The sequence below is a fragment of the Microtus pennsylvanicus genome, chromosome 7 (assembly GCF_037038515.1).
Source record: "Microtus pennsylvanicus isolate mMicPen1 chromosome 7, mMicPen1.hap1, whole genome shotgun sequence".
In the NCBI taxonomy this organism is placed as follows: Eukaryota; Metazoa; Chordata; class Mammalia; order Rodentia; family Cricetidae; genus Microtus; species Microtus pennsylvanicus.
In genome coordinates this window covers 35,307,733-35,331,297 of record NC_134585.1, presented here as the reverse complement: position 1 = coordinate 35,331,297, position 23,565 = coordinate 35,307,733, and the positions used below count along the sequence as shown (strand labels likewise).

Below are 23,565 nucleotides of genomic sequence, written 5' to 3'. Positions count from 1 at the left end.
GTGGCTGGAGGGAGCTCATCCGTGGGAGAGCAGCAGCTTCTCTCATGACGCCAGCCAGGAAGCAGAGGACCTGGGCTGGCAGCAGGGCCTGGCTCCGCTTCTGAAAGTCCATCCTCAATGACCCAGCTCCGAAAACCACGTCTTCTCACCCCAGGTTTCTAAAACTTCCCTGAACAGTGTCAGAAGCCAGGGAGGTGAGCCTATAAGGGGAATTTCACATGTGAACCACATCCTTTTTTTTCCTTTTTTACTATTTTATATTTTTTGTTTTTGTTTGGTGATGCTGATGGCTAAAGCTCAGGCCTTGCTCATGTGAGGTAGCCTTGTTCCACTAAGCTATGCCCCAATACTCTAATAATGATTGAAAAGAGTTGTTCCCCGATGCTTGCTGCAGAGCTTGGGAGATGACCCTTACAGACATGAGAACCTGAGTCTGTTGGTTTCACACGGAACCCATGTGAAAAAGCTGGGTACAGTGGTATGCGCTTGTAATCTTGGTGCTTGGCAGATGGTAGATCCCTGAGGCTAGCTAGTCAGCCAGCCTAGCCTGATTGGCAAACTCTAGGCCAGTGAGAGACTTTATTAAAAAAAAAAAAGCCAGCTCTTAAGAAAAACAATGGAGGTTGTCCACTGACCTACACACACAACACTTTTTCACTGGCCCACATATAGGTGCATCTGCTTCACACACATATTATTGGTAATAACACCCAGTGTAAAAATCTGTGAAACACAGAGAAAAAAAAGCATGCAAATAAGTTAAAGTTTCTAATTAAAGAAGTAAATCTGTGTGTATGTGTGGGGAAGGGGTCTTGAACCTAGGACCTTGGAAATACTAAGTGCATGCTATACCACAAAGCTCTACTCCCAGCCCTCAGTCTTTCTCCGGAACTGACCTTCATGAACTTTTTTGATGGAGCGTTCTCATCTTCTTTATAGACAAAATCCAGAGATGATGGTCAGGCTTAGCTTTAGAAAACCAGGCTGTCTTCCTCACCTTCCTCAGAGCGAGGAAAGGATCCCAGACACCCTGTGTGTGGTATGGAGCGTGGAGAAGGCAACTGAATGTTGATTCCTTCATTCCAATATGAGATGACCAGGACACGGCATGGGGACAGACTGGAAAGAAGACCATAACTTGCTGTGGCCGGTTCTGAGTAGGTCTCAATAATGGCAACCATAGTGAAAGACACGGAGACGCCTGTGGGCAGGCTCCTTGACTGTCCTGCCATGCCACACTGCTGGGTTCTTGGGTCTTACAGCTATGTATTTCCTTCCCAGGGTGAAATTTTGGAAAGGTACATCTTGAGTTTATGAGCTCTTTGGTTGTAGACAAGGCTGCAGGCACAGAACTGTGGCTAAGGAGTCCCCAGAGCCAGGGCTACCATATAAGAACCGGGAAGTTCTGAGGCAGGTGGCGCACACATGCAGGGGCCCACGAGACAGCATAGATGGTGTGCGTGTGGGAAGGGCCTTTGAGGAGAGGACGAGCTGTGTCCTGAGGAGTTAGTTCCCTCAGTGCCAATTGCACTACTTAAAATAGTTTACTTCTTTGTTGGCTCAAGGTCTTTCAGGGGCCATCCAGTCAGGGATGGGAGCTCCTTGCAGTGATGCAGGACTATGCCGGGAAAAGGTTGCCTCCTTATTACCGGGGTACACTCTTCACAATTACCCCAGTGGAGCATCAGTACTCCTAGATCTGAACAGAAAAAGCAGGGGAGTGGGTCTCTAAAGGGGACAGAGGACAGGCAGGGCAGGCATAAAGGATGTCTCCTGGATTCCAGGGACAGGCCTCTGGCTAGTCAGCCCATCGAACTGTGGCTCTGGGGATAGAGTCAAGAAAGACTGTACTTTCTGACCTGCAGAAGGCATTGAGTAGATTCTAACTAGAGCTCGGGAAAGATGTAGGGGGTGATTTCTGGGGATGGCTGGCTCCTTTGCCTTCCTTGGGTACCCCCTTCCCTCCCCTTGGCCATTGTCTGTTGCCTGTAGGGACTCAGCAGGAAGCTCTGTTGGGGGTTAGCATGAACTTTATCCTTGGACATTGTTGGAGCAGGAGGTGTCAGAGGAAGTGTCCTCGGTGATGTTGGGCCTGCCATAAACCACATTCTGACTTGTATTTTCTCAGAAGTGGGTGTCATATTGTAGATTGTGAACCTTTCCTGTTCATGCCACCATTAGGAGAAAAAAAGGACTTGTCAAATTCTTTAAGAGGTTTAAAAAAGCATTTCAATGATGTCTCTGTGAGTGGGTACACACATATGGCCAGAAGAGGACATGGGATTCCCTGGAGCTAGAGTTATGGTGGCTATAAGGTACCAGCGTTGGATACTAGGAACCTAACTTGGGTCCTCTGCAAGAACATTATGTGTTCTTAACTACTGAACCATCTCTAAAGCCCCCAGACTTCCCAAGTTTTTACAGAGGGGATCCCAACTCCTCCAGCCGAGAGTGTGATAGCTAGTGGGGATCTGAGAGGCAGTTTGCATTCTGGGTACCTGGGGCGTGACTGCCGTGCTTACTTACACACGTGTGCACACTGTAGGTATAGCGTGCAGATGTGTAGAAGGCCCAGTCCTTACAAAGGGCTGAGCATGCAGGAATGGGCTGTGTATATGATGCCTGTCTTTTCATGTGAGGAGCATGAGAAGGTGGTGCAGGGTCTTAGGCTTTCTGTATTCCTCTCACATACTTGTCCCAGGTCCCTTGGGACTGCCCAATGCCTGCAGGATGAGTCAGCAAATGAAGCAGTTAACTGTCCTCAGCTTCTGCAAGTGTCTCTCTCCTACAGCATTGTCCAGTATAGAGCCTTCTCCAGATGCCATGGCTTGGGCCTGGGCATGCCTGTGCTTCCTACCTTGCTCAGTCATACTAGGCTTCGCTGCCATGCCTGCTACCTGGCCTGAGTCCATCCTCAGCACAAGGATTTTTTCCAAACTGGCAAAAGTAGGAAGTGTCTGTCTGTGGCTCTTTATACAGCCCTTCCTTCCTACAACCACCCAGCATGGCCTCATCTCCACTACGTTTCAGTTCTACTGTGTGTAGTGATCTGGGGAGAGGTGGGTGAGGAACCTACAGTCTCCTGTAAACCCCTTATCACCTGTGCATGGCAGCTCGTACCCTTTGGGTCGGGCCATGGCTGAAACGTCCCCTTAGCTCCAGCTGCTCTCCACACAGAGGGGAGAACATTGGGGTCCCAGGGTTCCCTTTGTTGCCTGTGCCCATAGCTGCTTGGGTCCTTCAATTCTAGGGTAGAAGCAGAGTACAGATGGTTTTTATGTCATCCTGCCAAAAGCCCAAGCTAGGAGGCAGACAGACACAGGAGAGCCATAGAATGTGTGCCATCTCAAAGTGTAAGCAAGAATGCTGTCAATCATGGGATCAACACAGGTAGGAAGCAGAGTTGTCTCAGGTCATTTTGGTCTCCCAAGGTGCTTGCCGTCTCCCCCGGCACTTGTGACTCACATGAAGGTACTGTAGGACCCAAGGCCACCTCACTATGGCATTAGCTGACCTCTGGCTCCAAGTGTCTCTGTCTTCCCCTGGCTCCTGTGATGACAGACATAGTGAGCCTGGCCTGGTTCTCACACTTGCCAGCCTGAAGGAGGACCCTAACACCTGTTGGTGCTTCATTATCTTGTGATCACTGTTGGTGTTGGAAAACCAGCTGCCTCAGGAGCTCCTTGAGACAGGGAAGGAGCAGCTATAAGTCCCTTCAGATCACTGCTGCCCTGTGAGCCCAGAACTGCAAAGCCAGATGGTGTTTACTCTTCCAAAGCAGCTCCTGTCCCCTCCATTATTACCCAGAATTATAGAACTTAGACTCAGCTTCCCTCACCTTAGACACCTGTGTCTCCCTTCAGGACCCAGCCTCCCTCACCTTACATCGTCTGTGTCTCCCCCTTTCCTGTTAGTCTTGCCACCTTGGCATACCAGCTTAGGGGCCTGAGTTTTTATGGTCAAGCTGTTGCCGCTGTTATCCGAGTTATACCCTGGGCTCTTGCAGTTTAAAGCTAAGAGTACCTGGGTAAGGTCGTATCCCCACATAGTTCTTAACCCAGCCCAAACCCAAGGGCCTTTTGTCCCATTCCATGCTCCCCTGTGGTTCTGCTGCCATCATGAGGTGAAGGTCATATTCGTAGCTGGGGCTGGTCCTCTCTGGATCTGGCATAGCAGTGAACAGAGTGTTGTTGTGTGACTTTACCCCAGGATCTGAGGGAAGCAAACATACTCACCTCAGATGGGGTATTGAGAACAAAACAAAGAAACCCAAGTCTAGCTTAGTAACTGAATGAGTTTACTGGGTTATGCATTAAAAACAGGTGTATCACTGGAAGGCCCAGCATGCCTGATGATTCTCAAGACAGCTGAATCCCTGGAGCTCTCTGCAGGACTTGTGGGCAGCTCAGCTGGTCAGAGTCTCCTCTTCTTGGCAATTCATTCTTTATGTAACCCTTGGGAGGGGTCTTGTGAATCTTGTATGTTTTAGGAACTTTTTTGGGAACTATGAGTTGTGCACCTACTGAGTTTTCTAAATTTTGTTTACCTTCTGAGTCTTAAAGGACTTAGTTTAAAGACTGAATGTTTGATTTCAGTGCCGTAGACCCTGCTATGCTAAGGTACCTGGGGATGCAGAGACTACCTTCTCTCTATGGAACTACAAGTCCCAGCATCACTCCAGTAGATGGCAGGTCCCCAGCCTTAGAGAAAAGTAAGAAATGGAATGGCAGTGGCCCTCGGATGTCTTCTAATGTCTACCTGCATTGGTCTTCTGCTGCTGCAATGAAACACCATGACCAAGGCAACTTCTAGAAGAAAGAGTTTGCTTGAACGTACAGTTCCAGGGGCTAAGAGAATTGCGGCAGCAGGTGGCAGACGTGCAGTAAGGACTGCTGAGAGCTCAGAGTCTAGGACTGTAAGCGGGAAGCATAGAGAAAGCCACCTTAGTGACATAATTCCTGACCAATAAGGCCACACCTCCTCAGCTTCCCAGAACAGTGCTGTCAAATGGAGATCGAGTATTCACATGCCCCAAGACAATGGGAGACATCTTTCTCAAACCACCATGTTCCCAAAACCCTTTGAGGAATGGGGGGGGGGACCTGGTACCCAAGATTTTCTGCAGAACTGAGTAGACGCAGTACCCCAGATCGATGGTCTAGGCTGAGCCTGTAGTGCAGAAGGTAAGCTGCCCCTTCAGATCCACAGAGGCACCCACACATACACACCAGTACATGCACAGATGACCCCCGCACACCCACAGAAGTGTCCCTTCTCACAGATACACATGTATGCACATTGTACACGGGACCACACATGTACACGCCTGAGCTCTTCAGCAGGGTGATGACAGGGATCAGGGGACAGTCACCTACACATGAACACCGTGCTTCCTCTGCTGTGCCTCCCCCACCTAAACTACAGTCGGTTTCAGAGGGCTACGCTGGTAAGACCGAGACCTCTGCCCTGTTGAGGTTGCGGGTTCTGTTTGGTGCTGCCAGTGAAGAAGACAGCTGTGTGTCTGAAGGCTCAGAACCCTGTTCTGGTGGTTGAGGCTGATCAGTCAGGCCCAGGTTCAGATTCTCCCCCGGGCTACCCTGTTTTGCTGGGCGTTTGTGTGACAATTGTCTAATGTTACAGAGGCACATTTTACTCATTTGTGAAGTGATTTCCCAAGGAGTTAAGATCCCTTGGTCCTCTGGGGATTTGCCTCAGAGTGTGGAGTACTTGCTTAGCAAGCAGGAAGCCCTGCTTTTGATCCCGGAACCACATAAACCAAGCATGATGGTTCATACCTGGAATCCTACCTCTGAGGACGGTGGAGTAGGCAAATCAAAATTTCAAGGTCATCTATGTAAAATATATGAATTAAAAGCCAGTCTGGACTATATGACAAAACTGCTAACCCTACCCCCCATACCCCCACACCCCCACACACAACAACCAAAGATTTCAGCTCACTAGGGAATGCCTGGGTCAGCTAGGTCCCCAGGAACCCCCAAGGACTTCCATGGCTATCTGTGCACCTACCATTGTGTGGATATTAGAGTCTTCTAACTCTCCCAGGGAAGTAAGTGCCCAGGGCAGATCACAACGCACTTGCTCTTCAGAGCCACAGCAACCCCGTCATGCGATTTTAACAGGTCCCCTCCCTGCCACCACCCCCCTGTCACTCTTTTCGCCCTGCACCCACTGAAGCCCTGGATGCTCACTCAGAGAGCTAGCTGTGAGGGAGGAGCCTGGCGGGTGAGCGCAGGCAGCTCCGCCTCCTTTCCTACGCCTCCGGCTCCAGCCCTGAGCTGGGATCTCCCGGCGTTAGGAGCCCGGAGGTAGGCCGGGCGTGATGGCCAAGCCCCCGCAGCCCCGGCGCGGCCCTGCGACGCCTGGCGGCGCCCTCCGCGCCCTGCTGCGCTGCAACCTGCCCCCGGGCGCCCAACGCGTGGTGGTCTCGGCTGTGCTGGCGCTGCTGGTCCTCATCAACGCCGTGCTGATATTCCTGCTGGCCTTTCGCTGAGCTGCACGCGCCCGGCACCGCAGGGAACCGCGCAGGGTGAGTGGCACCTTCTAGCCGCTGTCACCATGCAGAGGGAAAGATTTCCCCCAGCCCCACCCCCAACCCCGTGTGCTCACTGTCAAGGCCGATCTGGGGGTGCCCCCGAGGATGCCACCGTGAGGGTGACTGAGGGGCGTGGTGGCACACGTGCCCGATAGGCCTTTCATCAGTTTTCGAGGCTGGAGAGGAGGGGGTGGGGCAACATGGCGGGTCTCTGACTGAAGATGTTGGAGGAGCCGTGACCTGCTAGTGGGGGCTGTTTGGAAAGGGTGTGCGTTGGACTGCAGGGCATGTATTGTGTCGGGGCTGCAGGAGGCCTGTAGAGGATATCGGGGCTCCTCTGCAGACGGATACCTGCGTTTTTGTTATTTTAGGCCTTAAAAAGTGCCAGTCAGTCTCCAAGGGTAGAGCCGCTGCTGTATGACTTGCAGCAGCCACTCTGAACACACCCTCCCACCACATCCGGTGTTCAGGGACAGCTTGGTGAGAAGGCGCCACCACCCCGCATGTGAGAGGAACACGGGAGGTAGGAGGAGGGCGATATGATAAAGGAGATGATGGTCCACTGGGGTCCGTTTAAATCACGGCCTCCCTTAGAGCCAGGCAGAACCAGAGGCACAGGAAGGAAGTCTGCCCCTGCCCCTGGCTTATCTTAATCTTTATCTTACCTGGGTATTGGCACAAGCCCCACCTGCCCCCAGATGCCCCTCCACCTCAGAGGCAGCCAGCCAGCCAGCCTCTGTCTCCTCCTGCCAGGCAGAAGCCAGCTGGATTCCTATTCTCGGCGGCAGCTGGAGAGCCGGATTTAGGAGCAGGTGCACTTGATGGGGCCAAGAGGGGCTCTGCAGAAAAATGAACCGAGCTGAAGCTGCGGTTCGCCACTGATAACTCTGTAAAATGTGTTTCTCGCCTCTTGGAGCCACATTTTGCTTTGGCAGTGACATGGGCATGGTTGGTTTCAGAGCTGGAGCATGTTAGCCTTCCCTTTGTGATACCCATCACGCGGAGAGTCTGTTTACTGCTGTGCTGATGGGGGACGCAGCGAGTTCGGAGGATATGCTCAAAGACATGGCAGTGTGTCTACTGGATGCTTTCTGTGTCTGGAAGTAACACTGATGACCAGTGCCTCCTTCCCACTCTACAGGCTTCCACGTGACTGGGCTTTGTGGGACTTGTCAGTAACACAACCCAGGACCCTCGTCTCTGAAAAGCCCTGCCTTTGTTCCACACCCTCAGTAGCTGTCCCAGCAGCAGGGTAGGATCCACAAGGTCTACCCAGACCACAAAATAAGGAGAGGGCTGCCTGCCCGCCTCCCTCCCTCCCTCCCTCCCTCCCTCCCTCCCTCCCTCCCTCCGTCTCTCCCTCGCTATGCTTATTTGAGGGAATCCAGGGACAGAGGGAGATCCCTCACCCAGTTCATACAAAGCAGGAAGTTGGACCACGTTGAGTACCTGGGTTATTTCCCCAAATCTGTGGCCAGAATTACAGACCCCAGGTCAGGCACATTCCCCGTTGTCTCTCACTGGCTTCCACCTCTTTCTGCTGTATCTTCAAGGCTTCCCATGACAGCCCGATGCAGGAAGCCTGCTGGCTCCTGGCCCGCAGCAGACTGGATCCTACTGTGGCCCTGCTGAGTCCTCCTGTCTTATACCAGCTGTGTGTCCGCCAGACTTCTCTACCGAAAGTCACTGTTACAGAGACAGCGAGCCCAGAGGTTAGAGGGCTGCTGTCCCCAGGAACCCAGAGCCCTGCTAGGATCCGTGTGGCTTTGGGCACAGAGAGCTCTAGGGCAATGCCTGACACTTGAGGCAGAGGTGCCACTTATCTTCCTGGGAAGAGATCCACTTTCCTGGGCTGATGCGAGGATTCAAACAGGAAGTCCCCAGGGAGGCCAAGGGAGAGCGCACAGGGTATAAAGCAGCTTAGAAGAAGCAGGACTGGGTTGTGAGGGGACCTGCTTGGAGGTGACTGTCTATGTCTCTGTTGGCTAGCCAAGGAGGAGGCCATATGCATCCCCTACCCCACTGTATCCTGCCCTCAGCCATCTATTCATAAAGCAGAAGACAGCCTTCGAATCAGAATGAGGGACTGAGGTCCAACCATCAGGGCCACCTGGGAGGGGCCGGGGGCAGGCCACACAGTAGAGAGGAGCCTCATCAGACAGTCACTGGGCAGAAAGATCCCAGTGCGTGTTTGAGTGCCAGGGCTATAAGGAGCAGTGGTGTCATGTGACTACTTCTGCAAGGTTTTTTTTTTTAAATGAAACACAACGAAAATGACCCAGCTGCTGTGATGGGCACTGTCATTGGAAAAACAGTACTATTAATTGGGTGACCTCACAGGCAAAAACCTGCAGAGGGAGCAAGTTCCCTCTTAAATGGCTACCTAGGAGCACGGGTAGCAGCTGCCAGTTGCCACGTCGCAGTGCACATCCAGTCCAGCATCTCAGTGTAGGGCACTGAAGCGGAAGTCACAGACTCAGTAGCTGAAGGTGTGAATGAATTCACTTCTGGCTTCCTCACTGACGTGCCCAAGACACAGCCCTGCCCCCCTCCCCCGGGGGAGCAGAGACAATGGACGGACTTCATTAGTTTCTTGGTACAGCAGGCCAGGATCCCTGCTTCCAGGGCTGCTGGGTAAGAGCAGGTTAGGGTAGCCTTGCCTCACTGACGCCGCTGCCTTGGCTCTCTCCACAGCTCATTAGTGATGGCAGTGTGGTATGTGCCGAAGCCCTGTGGGACCATGTTACCATGGACGACCAGGAACTGGGCTTCAAAGCCGGCGATGTCATCGAAGTGATGGATGCCACCAACAGAGAATGGTGGTGGGGCCGCGTCGCAGATGGCGAGGGGTGGTTCCCTGCCAGCTTTGTACGGGTATGGCTCCAGTCTGTGCTTTCCCCAAACTTCTGAAGACTCCTGGTTCTGCTCAAAAGTCCAAGCCCAAACAGCTCTGCAGTTCCAGGCATGTAGCATGGGCCACCCCCTCTCAGTTTTAGTACCTCAGTTCCAGGAGGCATGGAGCATGGACTCTGTTTTGCTGTTACTTGGTACCTCAGACTGGATGGGTGGGGGTCAGAACTGTGACAGACATTCTGCTCAATCACACACACACACACACACACACACACACACACACACGCACGCACGCACGCACGCACGCACGCACGCTCGCACGCGCGCTCTCCCAGGCTCTTGCTCACGGCCCTCCCGGGCTAGAGAGAAACACAGGTCAGAAATATAAGACTATGATGCTTTAGCATACCACTGCTTCAAGCAAACCATGCCTTCTACCCACAACTATGTTTTCATTGAGGTGTGTGGGGAACATGTAACATACAGACAGCCCTGAGAGGTAGAAATCTCAGGAGGCATAGACAGTGAAGTCATACCCAGGAGAGCAGGTGACCCAGTTCCAACTTAGGCTGCATCTGAGAAGGACATTTTGAATTAGACTCCCAAAGGGAGGGGATTCCCAGGTACTCAAGAACCTCTCCTTTGCAGACCCGCCCCCCCCCCCCCGCCCTTTCCTAAACTTAGTAGCTAACCACCTGTCACCTGGTGAGAGGTCTGGTTCAGAAATTCCTAGTGCTTGCTCTAATCACTGCTGAGAACACAACCCTCCTAGAGGGGTGAATTTGATATCAGCTGTGGTCATCAAACCCCACCATCCCCCACCCTGGCCTGGCCTTCCTTGTGCGTAGGAGGTAGTTGCAGGGAAATGGCAGGTATGACCTGTGTGTCCAGTCCGTGGGAGCTGCTGACCTCTATTCCCAATGCCCTGGAGCAGAGTTCAGGGAGTGATAAGGAGGATGGCAGGCACTCGTTTGTTTTGTATTGTCTAGCTGCGGGTGAACCAGGATGAGCCCGCGGATGACTATGAGGCCCCGCGGGCCGGGGCTGGAGAGGCTGACGACAACGTCCCAGAGGCCCAGAGCTGCAAGGACCAGATGCGCACCAACGTCATCAATGAGATCCTCAGCACTGAGAGGGACTATATCAAGCACCTTCGAGACATCTGCGAGGTGAGGAAGGCAGGCAGGGCTTGCTTGGCGAGGTGAGGATTATGAAATGTGTGACCCTAAGCTATGAGTAGAACAGGATGGGTGGGGCCAGGTGGTGAAGTGGACTGGTGCGGGGGGGGGGGGGGGGGGGGCGTGGCACGTGGAAGGGTAGGCAGGTGGGTCCCTAGAGAGCGAGCGTGGGCCCAACCCCATTTCCCAGGGCTATGTCCGCCAGTGCCGAAAGCGGGAGGACATGTTCAGTGAAGAGCAACTGCGCACCATCTTCGGGAACATTGAGGACATCTACCGCTGCCAGAAGGCCTTCGTGAAGGCTCTGGAGCAGAAGTTCAACACAGAGCGGCCACACCTGAGCGAGCTGGGTGCCTGCTTTCTGGAACACGTGAGTGCGTCTGGACACATCCTGCTAGGATCCCTGAGCCCTAGAGCAGCAGTACCTGCCCCTCCTACTCCCCAATCCTGTTGTCTTTCTGCATGGCTCCCTTGCTTTATGTCTTCCCAGAATTTCCCACAACCAGGTTCACAGATAGAAGCTGCTAGCCTTACTGGGCAGAAGCTGTCTTGTCCTCTGCTGAAGCAGCTAAGGGATTCTCTCTACCTTTCAAGGTCTTACCTGCTTAGCCTTGATAACCCTTCCTGATGATTTCATTAAAAGATAAATAACAAATGCACAATCAGAATTCCTCCTGGAAGCCCTGCTGGGAAAGCTGAGTGGCTCCGAGGATGGGCATGGTAGCACAGGTTTTTCCCATCCCTGGGATGACAGCACATGGCTTGTACCCAGCCAAGTCGGTAGAACCAGTTCCTAAAACAAATGCAGAGATTCCTGTCCCTCTCACCTCATGGCTGTGGCCTGTTGCCTGGGCAAACAGGAGACAGCCATCCTGACCTTCAGCTGTGCCCCCAGCAAGCAGACTTCCAGATCTATTCTGAGTACTGCAACAACCACCCCAACGCCTGTGTGGAGCTCTCCCGGCTCACCAAGCTCAGCAAGTACGTGTACTTCTTCGAGGCCTGCCGGCTGCTGCAAAGAATGATTGACATCTCCCTGGATGGCTTTCTACTGACCCCTGTGCAGAAGATCTGCAAGTATCCCCTCCAGTTGGCAGAGCTGCTCAAGTACACACACCCCCAGCACAGGTAGAGGGCACGAGGTGGTGAGGGGAGCTGCCTGAGACTCTGCATGCCATCAGCCAGCCAATCGAATATTTATAGTGTGGGTACCAGTTGCAGAATGGTGGGTACCGCTTTGGGCACTGGGAAATAGCTTAGGTAAAGCAAGCCCACCACCCTGAGATCTACTGGAGTAGGGGAGGATATTCGTCAATAGACTATTAAGCTGTTCTACCTACCAGTTATGGAGGAGAGAGGCTATGTACCGGATGGCTGTGGCCATGATATACAGCCCAGAGGTGACAACTTTACATGGAAGGGCCTCTGGGGACTCTACAGCTCTTTCTGCTCCCCAGTTCGCTGCACATTTCTGTCTCTTCTGCCCCAGGGACTTTAAGAACGTTGAGGCTGCCTTGCATGCTATGAAGAACGTGGCCCAGCTCATCAATGAACGGAAACGGAGACTTGAAAACATCGACAAGATTGCTCAGTGGCAGAGCTCCATAGAGGACTGGGAGGTGAGGGCCCTAGTGCCCAGAAAATACTGTGGGGTCCTTGCTTGAAAACTGTTCTTGTCCAGAGGGGACCAGAAGCAGGGATCCACTGCACTCCCAGGACCTACTGGAAGACAGGTTCTCTCTTGCACTGGGCCTTTCCTTGGTGGTGCCTTACCTTGGCACGTAATGGTCTCCTTCCTGTGTACACCACCACACACCTTCTAGCCACCACCAGCCCAAGGGCAGCCCTATCCCAAGGAACTGTGTTTCTTAAGACATCTTGGTCTGTTTCTCTGCCCTAAGAGACAGGCTGGACTGCTAAGTTTTAGATACCTTCTGGAATTGTCAAGAGTTGAGATTGGAGCCAATAGTGGGACCAGAAATGGATCCTCCCATGTCAAGGCTTTGTCAGCTTTTCTGAGCTGAGCATTCCCATGGATCTGCTAGTCTTGCCTTCTGTAAACTGACGACTATCATGCCCGCTCCCTAGAGGTGTGGGGGCAGGAGGACTCTGCTCCTCTGCACCCGGCAACTAGCCACCTCTAGTCTGTACCCATCTGGAGCCATGGTATGCCATGCCAGCTGAAAGGATAGGAAAGTAAGTGGAAGCATGCCCGAATGAGCTACAGAGAAGTAGAGGCATAGGCCCTGCCCTTACACCGACTCCTAAGCCTTGGGTAGGGGAGCAGGACAATGCAGTAGACTGGTTTTGAGCCCGTGCTTGGTCAAGGACTGGAAAGCACAGTCATCCCCAAATGGACAGCTGCCAACAGCGCCAGACTGCCAGTTTCGGGTCCTAAATACATTCACCTGCAGGGGCAAGTTCCTGCCAAAACCTATTTTTTCTCTAAAGCAGCACTGTCCATTCAAAAGAAAACATGAGCCATGTCTAGGATTCTGTACTTTCTAGTAGCCATTTGCCAAAAGTAAAAACACAGTGGGGTGGGGGCGATGGCTCAGACAGTGAGGCCCCTGCTGCGCAGGGCACACGCACATGGGAATTCCGATTTCCAGCATCCGCATAAAAAGCCAGGCATGGTGACGGATGTATCCCAGTCCCAGATGGTTAGAGACAGGATCCCTGAAGCTTTCTGGCCAGCCAGCCGGAGTCAGTGAGATGACTGAGCAGGTAAAGGTGCCTGCTGCCAAAGCTGACTTAAGTCTCCAAGACCCCTGTGGTGGAAAGAGAGGCTCCTGCAAGGTGTCCTCTGACCGCCACACACTGTGGCACATGGGCATCCACCCCTCCCCTCCCACAATAAATATACTTAATAAAAGTTTAACAAAAGGATGGAAAGTGATGAAGACACCTTGCGTTGACCTCTGGCCCCCACACTCATACATAAATGCACATGTGGAACACATACATACAAAATGAAAATGACTGAACTGGGCTTTGACATTTTATTTAACTCAGTACATCCAAATGTATTTTCCAGTTTCCTACCCTTTGAAATCACTGTGCACCTTACAGTGGCACATCAAGTTCTCAGAAGGCCCACAGGCTACACTGAAGTCCTACTCCACAGGATGGTCAGGTCTGCCTTCATTCACCTCCCACAGCCACACCCTCAAGGTCCCAAGAACTGCTTTGGGCTTTAAGGGTGTCTGTTATCCCCTTTTGTTGGCCTGGCACAATTCAGTGGGAAGGCTCACCAACAAGAGAGGCAGGGAGTAGAGTCTAAGGTTGGGTACACTTACCTCATGGCTCTCCTTGGGGTTCACTCAGGGGGAAGATCTCCTGGTCAGGAGCTCAGAACTCATCTACTCGGGGGAGCTGACCCGTGTAACACAGCCTCAAGCCAAGAGTCAGCAGAGAATGTTTTTTCTCTTTGACCGTCAGCTCATCTACTGTAAAAAGGTATCCGAACCCCCCTGCTTTGCTGGACCAGTTTCATATAGGAGAGCAGTAAGGGCTGGGGCTCCTGTCTAGAAGTAAAGGGCCTGGCCGACTCTACCCTGGCCATTTCCTGTCTCCAGGCCTTTAGGACTGACTCTCTATAGAGCGTGCCCAGGGACACTGGGGTAGCTGTTGGAACAGTGTGCTTGCTGTTCAGAACACCCTCCTTCCTGAACTGGTCCCTGCTTGCTCCTCAGACCTCTCCCTGCAAGCCTTTGCTTCCGTCTCCTGAGTTCTCTGATTCCCGCAGCCTCTGGCCTCTTTACTGCTAGCTTCTGCTTCTTTCAACCACGGCACAATGGCCCCATGCACGAAGCCTTCCTTGTTCTCTCTGCTCTCCCATACCATGTGGGCTGCTGCTTTAGTTTCTGGGGCTTTCTGCCCACCTGTCAATGTGCACCTCAAAGACAAAGACTGTCCTGTCTGTCCATCAGTGGCTGGGGGTGGGAGTGGGCGTGACCAGGTGGTCAGACAGGCTGCTGGGCAGCCAGGGCTCAGGGTAGCATCTGGCAGGACCTGCTCCGCCGGGACGTGTTGTACTACAAGGGCCGGCTGGACATGGATGACCTGGAGGTGGTGGATGTGGAAGACGGGAAGGACCGTGACCTCCATATGAGCGTCAAGAATGCCTTCCGTCTGTACTGTGGTGCCACGGGCGACAGCCACTTACTGTGTGCCAGGAAGCCAGAACAGAAGCAGCGCTGGTTGAAGGCCTTTGCCAGGGAGAGGGAGCAGGTGCGGCTGGACCAGGAGACAGGTGGGAGACCCTGCTGGGCCTTGCCTAGTTTCTGGGGCCCACCTACCAGGTGCTCAGCGCCATCTTGAGAATGAGATCGTGCCTAGGGCTAGGTGAGGCTGCAGAAACCTCTCGGCACAGGCTCTGCTGTGCTCACCCCTCTGGCATAAAGGGCCCTTCCTCTGTGGTCAGCCTCACTGAATGTGCCCATCTTTTGAGACCAGGGGGAGTCCCCTTCCAACCAACTCAAGCCCTGGGAGAGCATGGGGTGGGTACTAGAGTCCTTTCCCATCCTTTCCTATGCCTAGATCTCCAGCTTCATGCTGTGGTTTGGGAAAAAGCCTCCACAGCAGCATAGAGAAAGCTGGAGGAGAGAAATGGGAAGGGGTCATAGGGTCAAGGGAGGGAATGAAGTGGTGGCTCAAGGGATCTTTGCTCTCTCCCTTGGTTGGCAAGAAAGGGTGGTTGAGCAGGTGAGGGAGCAGTCCCCTGCCGTGCCAGCCTGTAAAGTATGATAGGCATGGGGCACTGGGAGGACAGATATTACCTGGACCAGAAAGCCCTCCAAGGAGGCACATGGGCAGTTGAAGAAGGCAAGGCGGGATCTCATGTGTGCCCTTCCTCCAGGTTTCTCCATCACTGAGATGCAGAGGAAGCAGGCCATGCTGAACGCCAGCAAGCAGCAGGCCACAGGGAAGCCTAAAGGTAAATGGGGAACCATCCTACTCCTCGGGCAGTTCCAGCATTGATCACGTTTCCGTCTGGGTCTTTGGAGGTGTCCACTGTCTTTACGGGTGTATGTTTCCAAAGGTGATAAGGGCCGCAGATGACAAGAGTGGTTGGTCAGTACAGTTTTCGCTTGACACCTCTGATCTCCTAGTGGTACCAGGGGCTACAGTGCTCACTTTCCCAGGCTGCTAATAGCCACATCACAGCTGCCTGGGAGGGAGCCACCTCTCCCTCTCCGTAGATGAAGGCAGGCATCCCATGCCTTGGACAGTGGCCCTGGCCAGCCTCAGGCCAAAAGCTCTTGATACCCTGGGGTCCTATGTATTGTGGTTAAGCCCCTGGAAAGCAGATCCTGTGTGGCAAACTATCCCCACGAAGTGTCTGCAACAGAACCCACAGATGAACCCCTCTGCCTTCCACCTTGTGACCCCTGCTGTCTCTCCCTGCCCAGCTATCGGTAGGCCAGGCTACCTGACCCGCCACAAGCATCCATCCTTGCCTGCCAGCCGGCCCCAGCAGCAGGTGTTGGTGCTAGCAGAGCCCAGGCGGAAGCCATCTCACTTCTGGCACAGCCTCAGCAGACTGGCACCTTTCCGGAAGTGAGCCAGCACCTATCGGACAATCTGACAGCACTTGGTGGAGCCAGCCTTCCCTTGAGGCCTATTCCATCATGCCCTCTGCCTGGTTTGCAAAGTGGAAGTGAACGGGTAAAGCACCAGAGCTGTATTAAGTCTGGGTCCCGACTCTGGCCTCTTCCCCACTGCTAGTGCAGTGTTGCACGGGTACCAGCCTCTGCCTATACTCTGGACCTGCGCAGGGCCTCCACCATGGTGAGCCTGCAAGCCACAGCTCAGAACCACCACTGGCCAGGCTGTGCAAATCGGGCTCATCTGCTCTGGACATTCTGTGGAAAGCTTATCTCCACTCCTGTTTCCTCTGGGCAGGAGACCAAAGTCTGTGGCCATGAGCCACTGCAAAAGCAGGTGTGTGCCCCTCTGCTCTCCATTTGTCCTTCAGGCCCCCAGCCCACTTGCAACTTCGGAGGTCAGGAACCAGGAATTCTGCACTCCTAACTCTATCCATAGCTGTCCTTATGCTTCCTGGCTCCTCTAGACACTGCTGGCTGCCAGACACCCTCTTTGTGACATGTGCAATGAGAAGAAAACCATAGTCAGCCGTGTACTTGGTTCCAGGTTAGTGGCAGTTCCCTGTAGCTGGGGTGGCTGTACACAAACCCAGTCCCTTTTCATTATGATTCTGTCGTGTTGTTCCTCTAACAATGGAGAACTGTTAATGACACAGAAAGATTGCCTTACCTAGTGAGTGTGAGAAGCCATAAGGACTGAATTCTGTGGCCTAGCATGGACTGACTCATGGGGCACACAGCCAGGCCTGCATATCGTGCAGAGCCCATAGGATTCAGAAGCATGGTCAGTTACTCTTGCACTGTACCTTCTCTAATCCAGAAACCACATTTAATTTCATAAAGAAACTTCAGAAAAGTAACCTGGCTGCTGATCAATTGTTGATGTACGTGTGAATTTCCTCTTCCGTGTGCTGGCCCATTCCTCCTGGGGCTGGTACCCTTCTCTGCCCTCAGCTACTCTGTTCTCAGCCTAGGGAAGTGTTGCTCATGAGGCCACAGCCAGAGGGCTCCTGGCAGAAGTGGGCTAAGCTACTGTAGACGTCCAAAGGGAGGAGGAGGAAAGCAAGTCAAAGAGCCACCGACGGCAGTAGGTACCCAGACTTCCTCCTAGCCCCTGGAGGATCCAGGTAATTGGCATATGTGAGCTAAGGGGATGGGTGTGGTGGTATTTCTGAGTTCCAGCATCCTCCTCACTGAACTGAAGGGCACGGGAGTTTATGTAGAGAGCTACACAAGCCTCCACCTCCTACATTACCCAGGATGAACCCCTCCACTGAACACACAGCCTCACCCCAACCCACTGGCAATCTCCTGCCTGGGAGAAGTAGCAGCATATGCCAGTCAGGACATCACCTCTGACAAAACTCACAAGAAAAAAGAAAACATAATATGCAACACAAGTCAATCTTTATTGAAAACTGCAGTATTAATACATAACAATTCCTGTTACAATAAACGTGCTTTTAAGGATTTTAAATCTGAGCTCATCTACTCATCAGATTGCATAAAAAATTAAAACAGTATGAATTTACATTTAGTTGAACTGGCTCGGGATGGACAGTCTGTCCATTCCTATTGTATTGACACATAAGTTCAATGAAGAGGCAAGGGATGCCTTTAACACTGGAAGACAATGCTGACTTAAGCATAAAAAAAGTACCAAGAAAACAGTGTAAAAAAGATTATTTAAAAATAAAAGTTTAAAAAAAGAAGAACCTTTTCTTTCAGTCACAGCCTATCAGGCTCCTTGGGGCCTCCAGCTGCCACAATAACCCTTCTGGGAGCCAGTCCCCAGTGTGACCTAACTGGTCTATTATACTGCCCACAGTCTGCACCAGACCCACCCACAGCCCTACCCTGGGAGCTGCCTGCTATGCCAATCAGGTCCTCGCATCTCATGTACAACTACGGCAGTTCCTAGACCAAAAAGCTGCTGCCTCCCATCCCATAATTCTAGTAAGATTTATTCCACAGGTTTTCTGTTCTTAAATGAAGAGGGGTTAGGGGGAAAGGAATCCTATAAGATATGGGGAATAATTTTAACTATTCCTACGAAACCATATTATCCTTTCTGGGAATCAGTCCATCAAACGTTGAAGACTGGGCAGGAGAAATAATTCAAGAACTATGCAAACCCGGGAGGTGCGCTAGACATGAGTAAGCTCCACACTCCACTGTTCAGCCAGCTGCCCTCCTGCCCTCCAGCAACCTTCAGAAAGCACCAGAGAAAAGGACCAGCAGCTGTAACTGCCACTGCACCTTAGGAGGTCCTGTGCCATCCAGCAGTGCCAGGTACACAACTACAGATGTCAGCTGCCGAATGAGAGGTGGTCCCACAGTAATACTGTACTCCAATATTCAGAAAGGAGAGCTGAGGAAATCTGAAGTGGCGCCAGTGTTTAAGGTTTATGCCTGCCAGCCTCTCTCAACCACAAGCACACTCACTCACAAAGGCCCAAGTCGGAAGCCGGTGAGCTGAAAGATCCTCAATGAGATTCCCCTCACTCTAGCATATCCTCAAAGAAACATCCATTACCCCTCCTGTTAGAAACACCACCTCTGCAAAACACTCAATAGCTGCTCCCCAGAATGTTGGTCAGCCAACAGCCACTCAATGGTTCTTCCAAGGAAGACCACAAGACAGGAGACAAACGTTCTGGAAGAGCACGCCTTCCATGCCTGTAACCTCACTAGCCCAATCCTGATGGTGGCCTTACTTCTCAGGGAGCTCGCAGGTTCTTTAAAAACCCAACAGCGCTACTGAGCTTTAAACTACAAATAGCAGCAGCAGAGGAAGGCAGTAGAGAATAAACTTTAAAAATTTTAAAAAATTAAAAAGAAAAAAAACCCGAGCAATGATGTCCATGTTCATAGAATCAGGCCCTTTGCCTGCCTTACTTTCTAAAAGAATTCAGCTGAAGGACTCTAGTTGGGAATGTCACACACATAAAAAACACACTTTCTTGGAATGTTCCTCAATATTTTGGGGATACCTATGCAGCTGTATAATAGAATACTGGCCCGAGTTCTAGTCCTAAATTTTAGACTGACTATGTTGAACACCACCTGTGACAGTCTGTTACTATCCGTATGCCCAGATTTTCACCTGACAGTGAGATCTGTCCCCAGCAGATTCCACAGGTGATGGCCTGATGGTTTCACAACAGAAAAGGCTTCCACACAGATGAGCTGGATAATACACAAGTGTCTGATAGCCACTCAATTCAATTTGAAAGAAAAGGAATGGTCTGTTACCAGTTACAGGGCAAGTGTGTGAAGCTGAGGGATCAGCAGGAGGGGATGGCATCCCACTATTCTTTCTCCTGAGAACGCGGGGCCTGTGGAACACACACTGTGTGCAGCTGCGAGCAGACCCAAGGACTTGCTAACTTCCTGCTGTAGGCAAACAACCCTATCCTTCACAGGCAGAGAGACAGGTATGTTTAGTTGGGATGGGTGAGGGAGCCTTTTAAAACACATGCGAAAATCACGGGTACATTTGTTCCACTATCTATCATCATTCACTTGGGAAAACCACTCTCTCTCTGTTGGGTCCAGGGGAAACCTTGAACCAGCAACACTGCAAACCATCCACTGCACAGATGGGAATCCCAACATGAAGTACAGATACAAGCTATGTGCCTACAGCAAATGTTTCTATCTCTGTGCACTGTGTGCATTCTTACTCTACACACACATGCGCACACACACACACTCACCCCACACACACACGGTTAAGTGCTCATGAGGCAATTAAACATATTCATCCATAAACATTCTATGTTCATGGATATTAGGAATGAGAACTCTTGTGTTTACACTGATCCATGCAGAAATTTTCCACAGCTTCTTATAAAATAAAATGCTAGAAACAAATTATGAGGAGCACGACTATAAAAATAAGGTTTCCAAAGGCTCAATGTTCGGATGACCCACCCTCCAGTCAAGCTGATTGCTAATGAGGCGACCTCCACACCAACTTGGAAGCCCTGACCTTGCTGCCAGAGACAAGCACCCCTTCCAACCAAAACCCAAGCACTTCAACGGGGGAACAAAACAAAACACATCCCCACTTGACGGCCCCCAGAAAGGTCCTGCCCTTCTGACCCACACTAAACAGAAACACTCTCACAGATTCAAGCTGGGAATATACAGGCAAAAAGAACCTTCTTGATATCTTATGTACATACTCAGATTACACACTCAAAATCTTTCCCACAACACATCTGGACAGGCAAGTATAGTCCAAAACTGTCTGGCCCTTTCCACTCTCCACATTTGCTTGGTTCTGAGTGCTGTCAGAAAAAGGTGGCAAAATGGGCTCACAGGACATTTATACAGACTTTCAAGGCCTCACCCCAGCTAGACACAAAAGGACAGGTCATCATCAGGTGAATGACCCCGGGACAAGCTACATTACTTCTACATTTTTAGACATAATCTCAGCCCTGCTTCTCTACAAGAAACATGGGAACTAACTTAAAATACACTTATTCCCTTTGAACCAGTCTTAAATATACACCACTCCCCACAGCACACAACTGACATCTCTGCCCTTCTTTGTGGGTGAATACAGCTGTGCTTGTGTGTTTTTAGCGGACTCAATTATTTCTCAGGGGGAAAAGAAAGGGACGATTCCCTAAGCAAAATAAAGCAAAAGACAATTCCACCTCAGTGTGGCCGCTCCTCTTTGACATCCTCCTTCCTAGGAAGACAGTTTAGTTCTACACTGGACTTTCCCAACAGTCCCAACAGATACACAGAACATATCCTGTAAGATGCACAATGGAAATTCAGATGGCAGAGACACTGCTCTCCTGACACACAGACCACTCTTCATCCCAGCTCTACTGGCTCCCAGCTCTCATTTCCTGGTGGGCTTCAGTACATCCCTGCTTCTCAGACCACACTTGAGCTGAAATGAAGGAGAGGACCCTACTATACCTGCTGCTGCTCTGGAGCCACCACAGACTCACTCTCTCCCAGTCCCTGCAGCTCCCTCCAGGTTCGTCAGTGCCAAAAACACAGGTTGCTGAAAACTACAAGTCTGTGTCCCTACCTGGCAACCCTCACCACCCCAAGAATCCCCTGCAGTACTCTAGGTGCTTCTTGAGGACATTCACTTGCACACGTGTAACTTGGAGACTCAGCATACATGACAACAGTGCATGAATGGCACAGGCTGAAGAACACAGTCCAGTCCTTTGGATTCTGCATGTGATGGTTTTGCATCAGCCACTGCAGGTAGATTGAGCAAGCTTTTTGTGTTTGTTTTTATAAACATGCATTCAACTAGATATGATTCAGAATAGAGCAATACTCCCTTTTTATCATTACAGTTAGCTAAAAAAATTGCCAGGCAGTCCACAAAACAGGATTTGCTTTAAAACCAACCCAGAGTTAGTTGGAGACTAGCGAGCTGGGACCTGCTGGGCTGGGATGCAGTCGTGTTTAGCTAAGTGTCGAGAGCATTAAGAAGAAAGTCCTGGTTGGAGGCACAAGGCCTGCAGCACCAGCTGTGGAACCCAATGAAGTGACTGCACAGCTCCATCCTCAAATCTGGGAAAGAATGACAAACAGTCATACAGGCTCTTGGCACCTCTGCCTCAAAAACTCCAGAGGACAGCAGTAGCCACAACTGCTGCACTTGTTCCCTATACCAGAGATACCCTGTGCCCCATGCCCCTATTCTAATTGGAACCCTACAAACTGCAGCAAGCAGAAGGGTGAAACATGCCCATTACAGAAGCAGCAAGATGCAGTGTGAAATATTTAACACTCAATGGCTCCTTTCTTCCTCTGCTTTGGGACATCTCCATAAGAATAAAAACAAAGTTCTGCACTGTCCCCATGTAAAGAGCAGGTGCACCTTTCTCTTAGTGCTTAGCAAGAGGAAATCTCAATAGAAGAACAGGAGCTGCTTCCACCAGGCTGGCCTGTAGGCATGTTTGTGTGGCATTTTCTTGACTGCTAATTAATGAGGTACGGTCTAGAGCTGTGATCCCTGGGCAGAAGGACTAGGAAATATAAGGAAGGTAGCTGAGCTCTGGAGGGAGCGAGCCAATCAGCAGTCAACTTCCATGGTCTGTGCTTCAGTTCCTGCCTCAGACTCCCCTTATGGTGGACTAACCCTTCCCTTCCCCAAGCTGGTTTTGCTTAGTTTTATCAGCGAAGCAAACTGGAACAGTGCTAAGTCTGAGGTCAGCTTCCCACTTCCTCAGGGAAATGCACTTCACCAAGACCGGCTCAGCCAGCATACCTGACAAGTACTTACATTAATTTGCAGGGTAATCACCACTGAGGGGGCACATAGCTGTAGGTGGGTGTTCCTGGGGCTCGGTATGTGGGGACAGTGACTGGGTGAGGGGCGACAGGAGTTGGAGAATGAGCAGTCAACAGGGTACCTGGAAGAAAGGGAGACACTTCATACAAAAGGGACATGTGACCTCTCCAGAGAGCAGATCTTCACCACTGAAAAAGCACATGATGACCTGAATTACTTGTGAAGGGATATACAAGGGAAGAGGAACGGTCTTGATCCAGTGGTCAAAACTCTGTAACAGACTATCCCGAAGTGCTGAAAGGTATTATAACCACAGCAGTCTGTGGTCATAATATGCTTGTTACTCCCCTTCAGGTCATACACACTAATTCTGCCAGATGACATGGCTATAAAATGAGAAAGGGAGTATTACTGCCCTTAAAAAGGAAAGAAAATCCGACATGTGAGTACCCGAAGTGAACTCTTGAGATTACTGTGCTCAGTGAAAAAGCCAGTGAGGAAAGGACAGCACATGTTCCCACTTACGTGAGGTTCTGAAGCTGTCAGATTCAGAGGCAGAACCCAGACCAGTGGAAGGAAAAAGAAGAGTATTTGTTTAATGGATAGAGGGTTTTAGATTTGCAGGGTGAACGTTCTGGAGACCCGTTTCACGGCAGCGTGGGTATACTTAACACAGAGCTGTATACTGGAGGGAGGGAGAGAAGGGGAAGAGACAAAAACAGCACACAAGAGAGGAGATAGGGAGGAGGAGAAAGCGACAAAGAGCGTGAACACACACGCACGAGGTGGTCCTATATCCCATAAGCATGTACACTCAGCAATGGCCTGCATGACTGAGGTTAAACCCTCAGGCAGCAGCAGTCTATGCTAGTCTTCATTTTAGCAACAAACTTGGACACATCAAGTGGAGATTCTAAGCAGAAATAAACAGAATCTCACGGATCTAAGTATGACAATGATTTCCTTATATTGAAGTCCAGGAAAATTTTCTCAAGAATGGATTGAAGCCAGGTGGCGTACACCTCTAACCCCAGCACTTGGGAGACACAGGCAGGTGAATCTCTGTGAGCTTGAGCCCAGAGTGGT

General features: G+C 51.2%; 3 protein-coding genes across 8 annotated transcripts in view; 2 read left to right on the top strand and 1 right to left on the bottom strand.

Moving 5' to 3' along the window:
- Positions 1-17,056, top strand: part of Arhgef4 (Rho guanine nucleotide exchange factor 4) — a 143,144-nt gene extending 126,088 nt beyond the window's left edge. For all 3 annotated transcript variants that reach the window (XM_075980487.1, XM_075980488.1, XM_075980489.1), the window contains 9 exons: positions 9,251-9,430; positions 10,399-10,578; positions 10,778-10,957; positions 11,483-11,715; positions 12,077-12,206; positions 13,915-14,046; positions 14,599-14,842; positions 15,449-15,526; positions 16,002-17,056. In XM_075980487.1, the coding sequence (XP_075836602.1) occupies positions 9,251-9,430; positions 10,399-10,578; positions 10,778-10,957; positions 11,483-11,715; positions 12,077-12,206; positions 13,915-14,046; positions 14,599-14,842; positions 15,449-15,526; positions 16,002-16,153 (1,509 nt within the window). In that variant the 3' untranslated portion in view covers positions 16,154-17,056. The remainder of the gene's footprint in view (positions 1-9,250; positions 9,431-10,398; positions 10,579-10,777; positions 10,958-11,482; positions 11,716-12,076; positions 12,207-13,914; positions 14,047-14,598; positions 14,843-15,448; positions 15,527-16,001) is intronic.
- Positions 6,344-6,514, top strand: Smim39 (small integral membrane protein 39). Its single transcript, XM_075980494.1, has one exon. It carries the CDS (start codon positions 6,344-6,346, stop codon positions 6,512-6,514), a length of 171 nt encoding a protein of 56 aa, XP_075836609.1.
- A 530-nt stretch (positions 17,057-17,586) lies between the features above and the next one.
- The window catches only part of Fam168b (family with sequence similarity 168 member B), a 31,755-nt gene continuing 25,776 nt past the window's right edge, over positions 17,587-23,565 (bottom strand). For all 4 annotated transcript variants that reach the window (XM_075980493.1, XM_075980490.1, XM_075980491.1 and 1 more), the window contains 2 exons: positions 22,471-22,600; positions 17,587-21,755 (listed from right to left, as the gene is read on the bottom strand). In XM_075980493.1, coding sequence (XP_075836608.1) covers positions 22,488-22,600 — 113 coding nt within the window. In that variant the 3' untranslated portion in view covers positions 17,587-21,755; positions 22,471-22,487. The remainder of the gene's footprint in view (positions 21,756-22,470; positions 22,601-23,565) is intronic.

Bases quoted from the DNA above. Each gene is read 5' to 3' on its own strand.
- Smim39 (XM_075980494.1), top strand. From the start codon at position 6,344: ATGGCCAAGCCCCCGCAGCCCCGGCGCGGCCCTGCGACGCCTGGCGGC.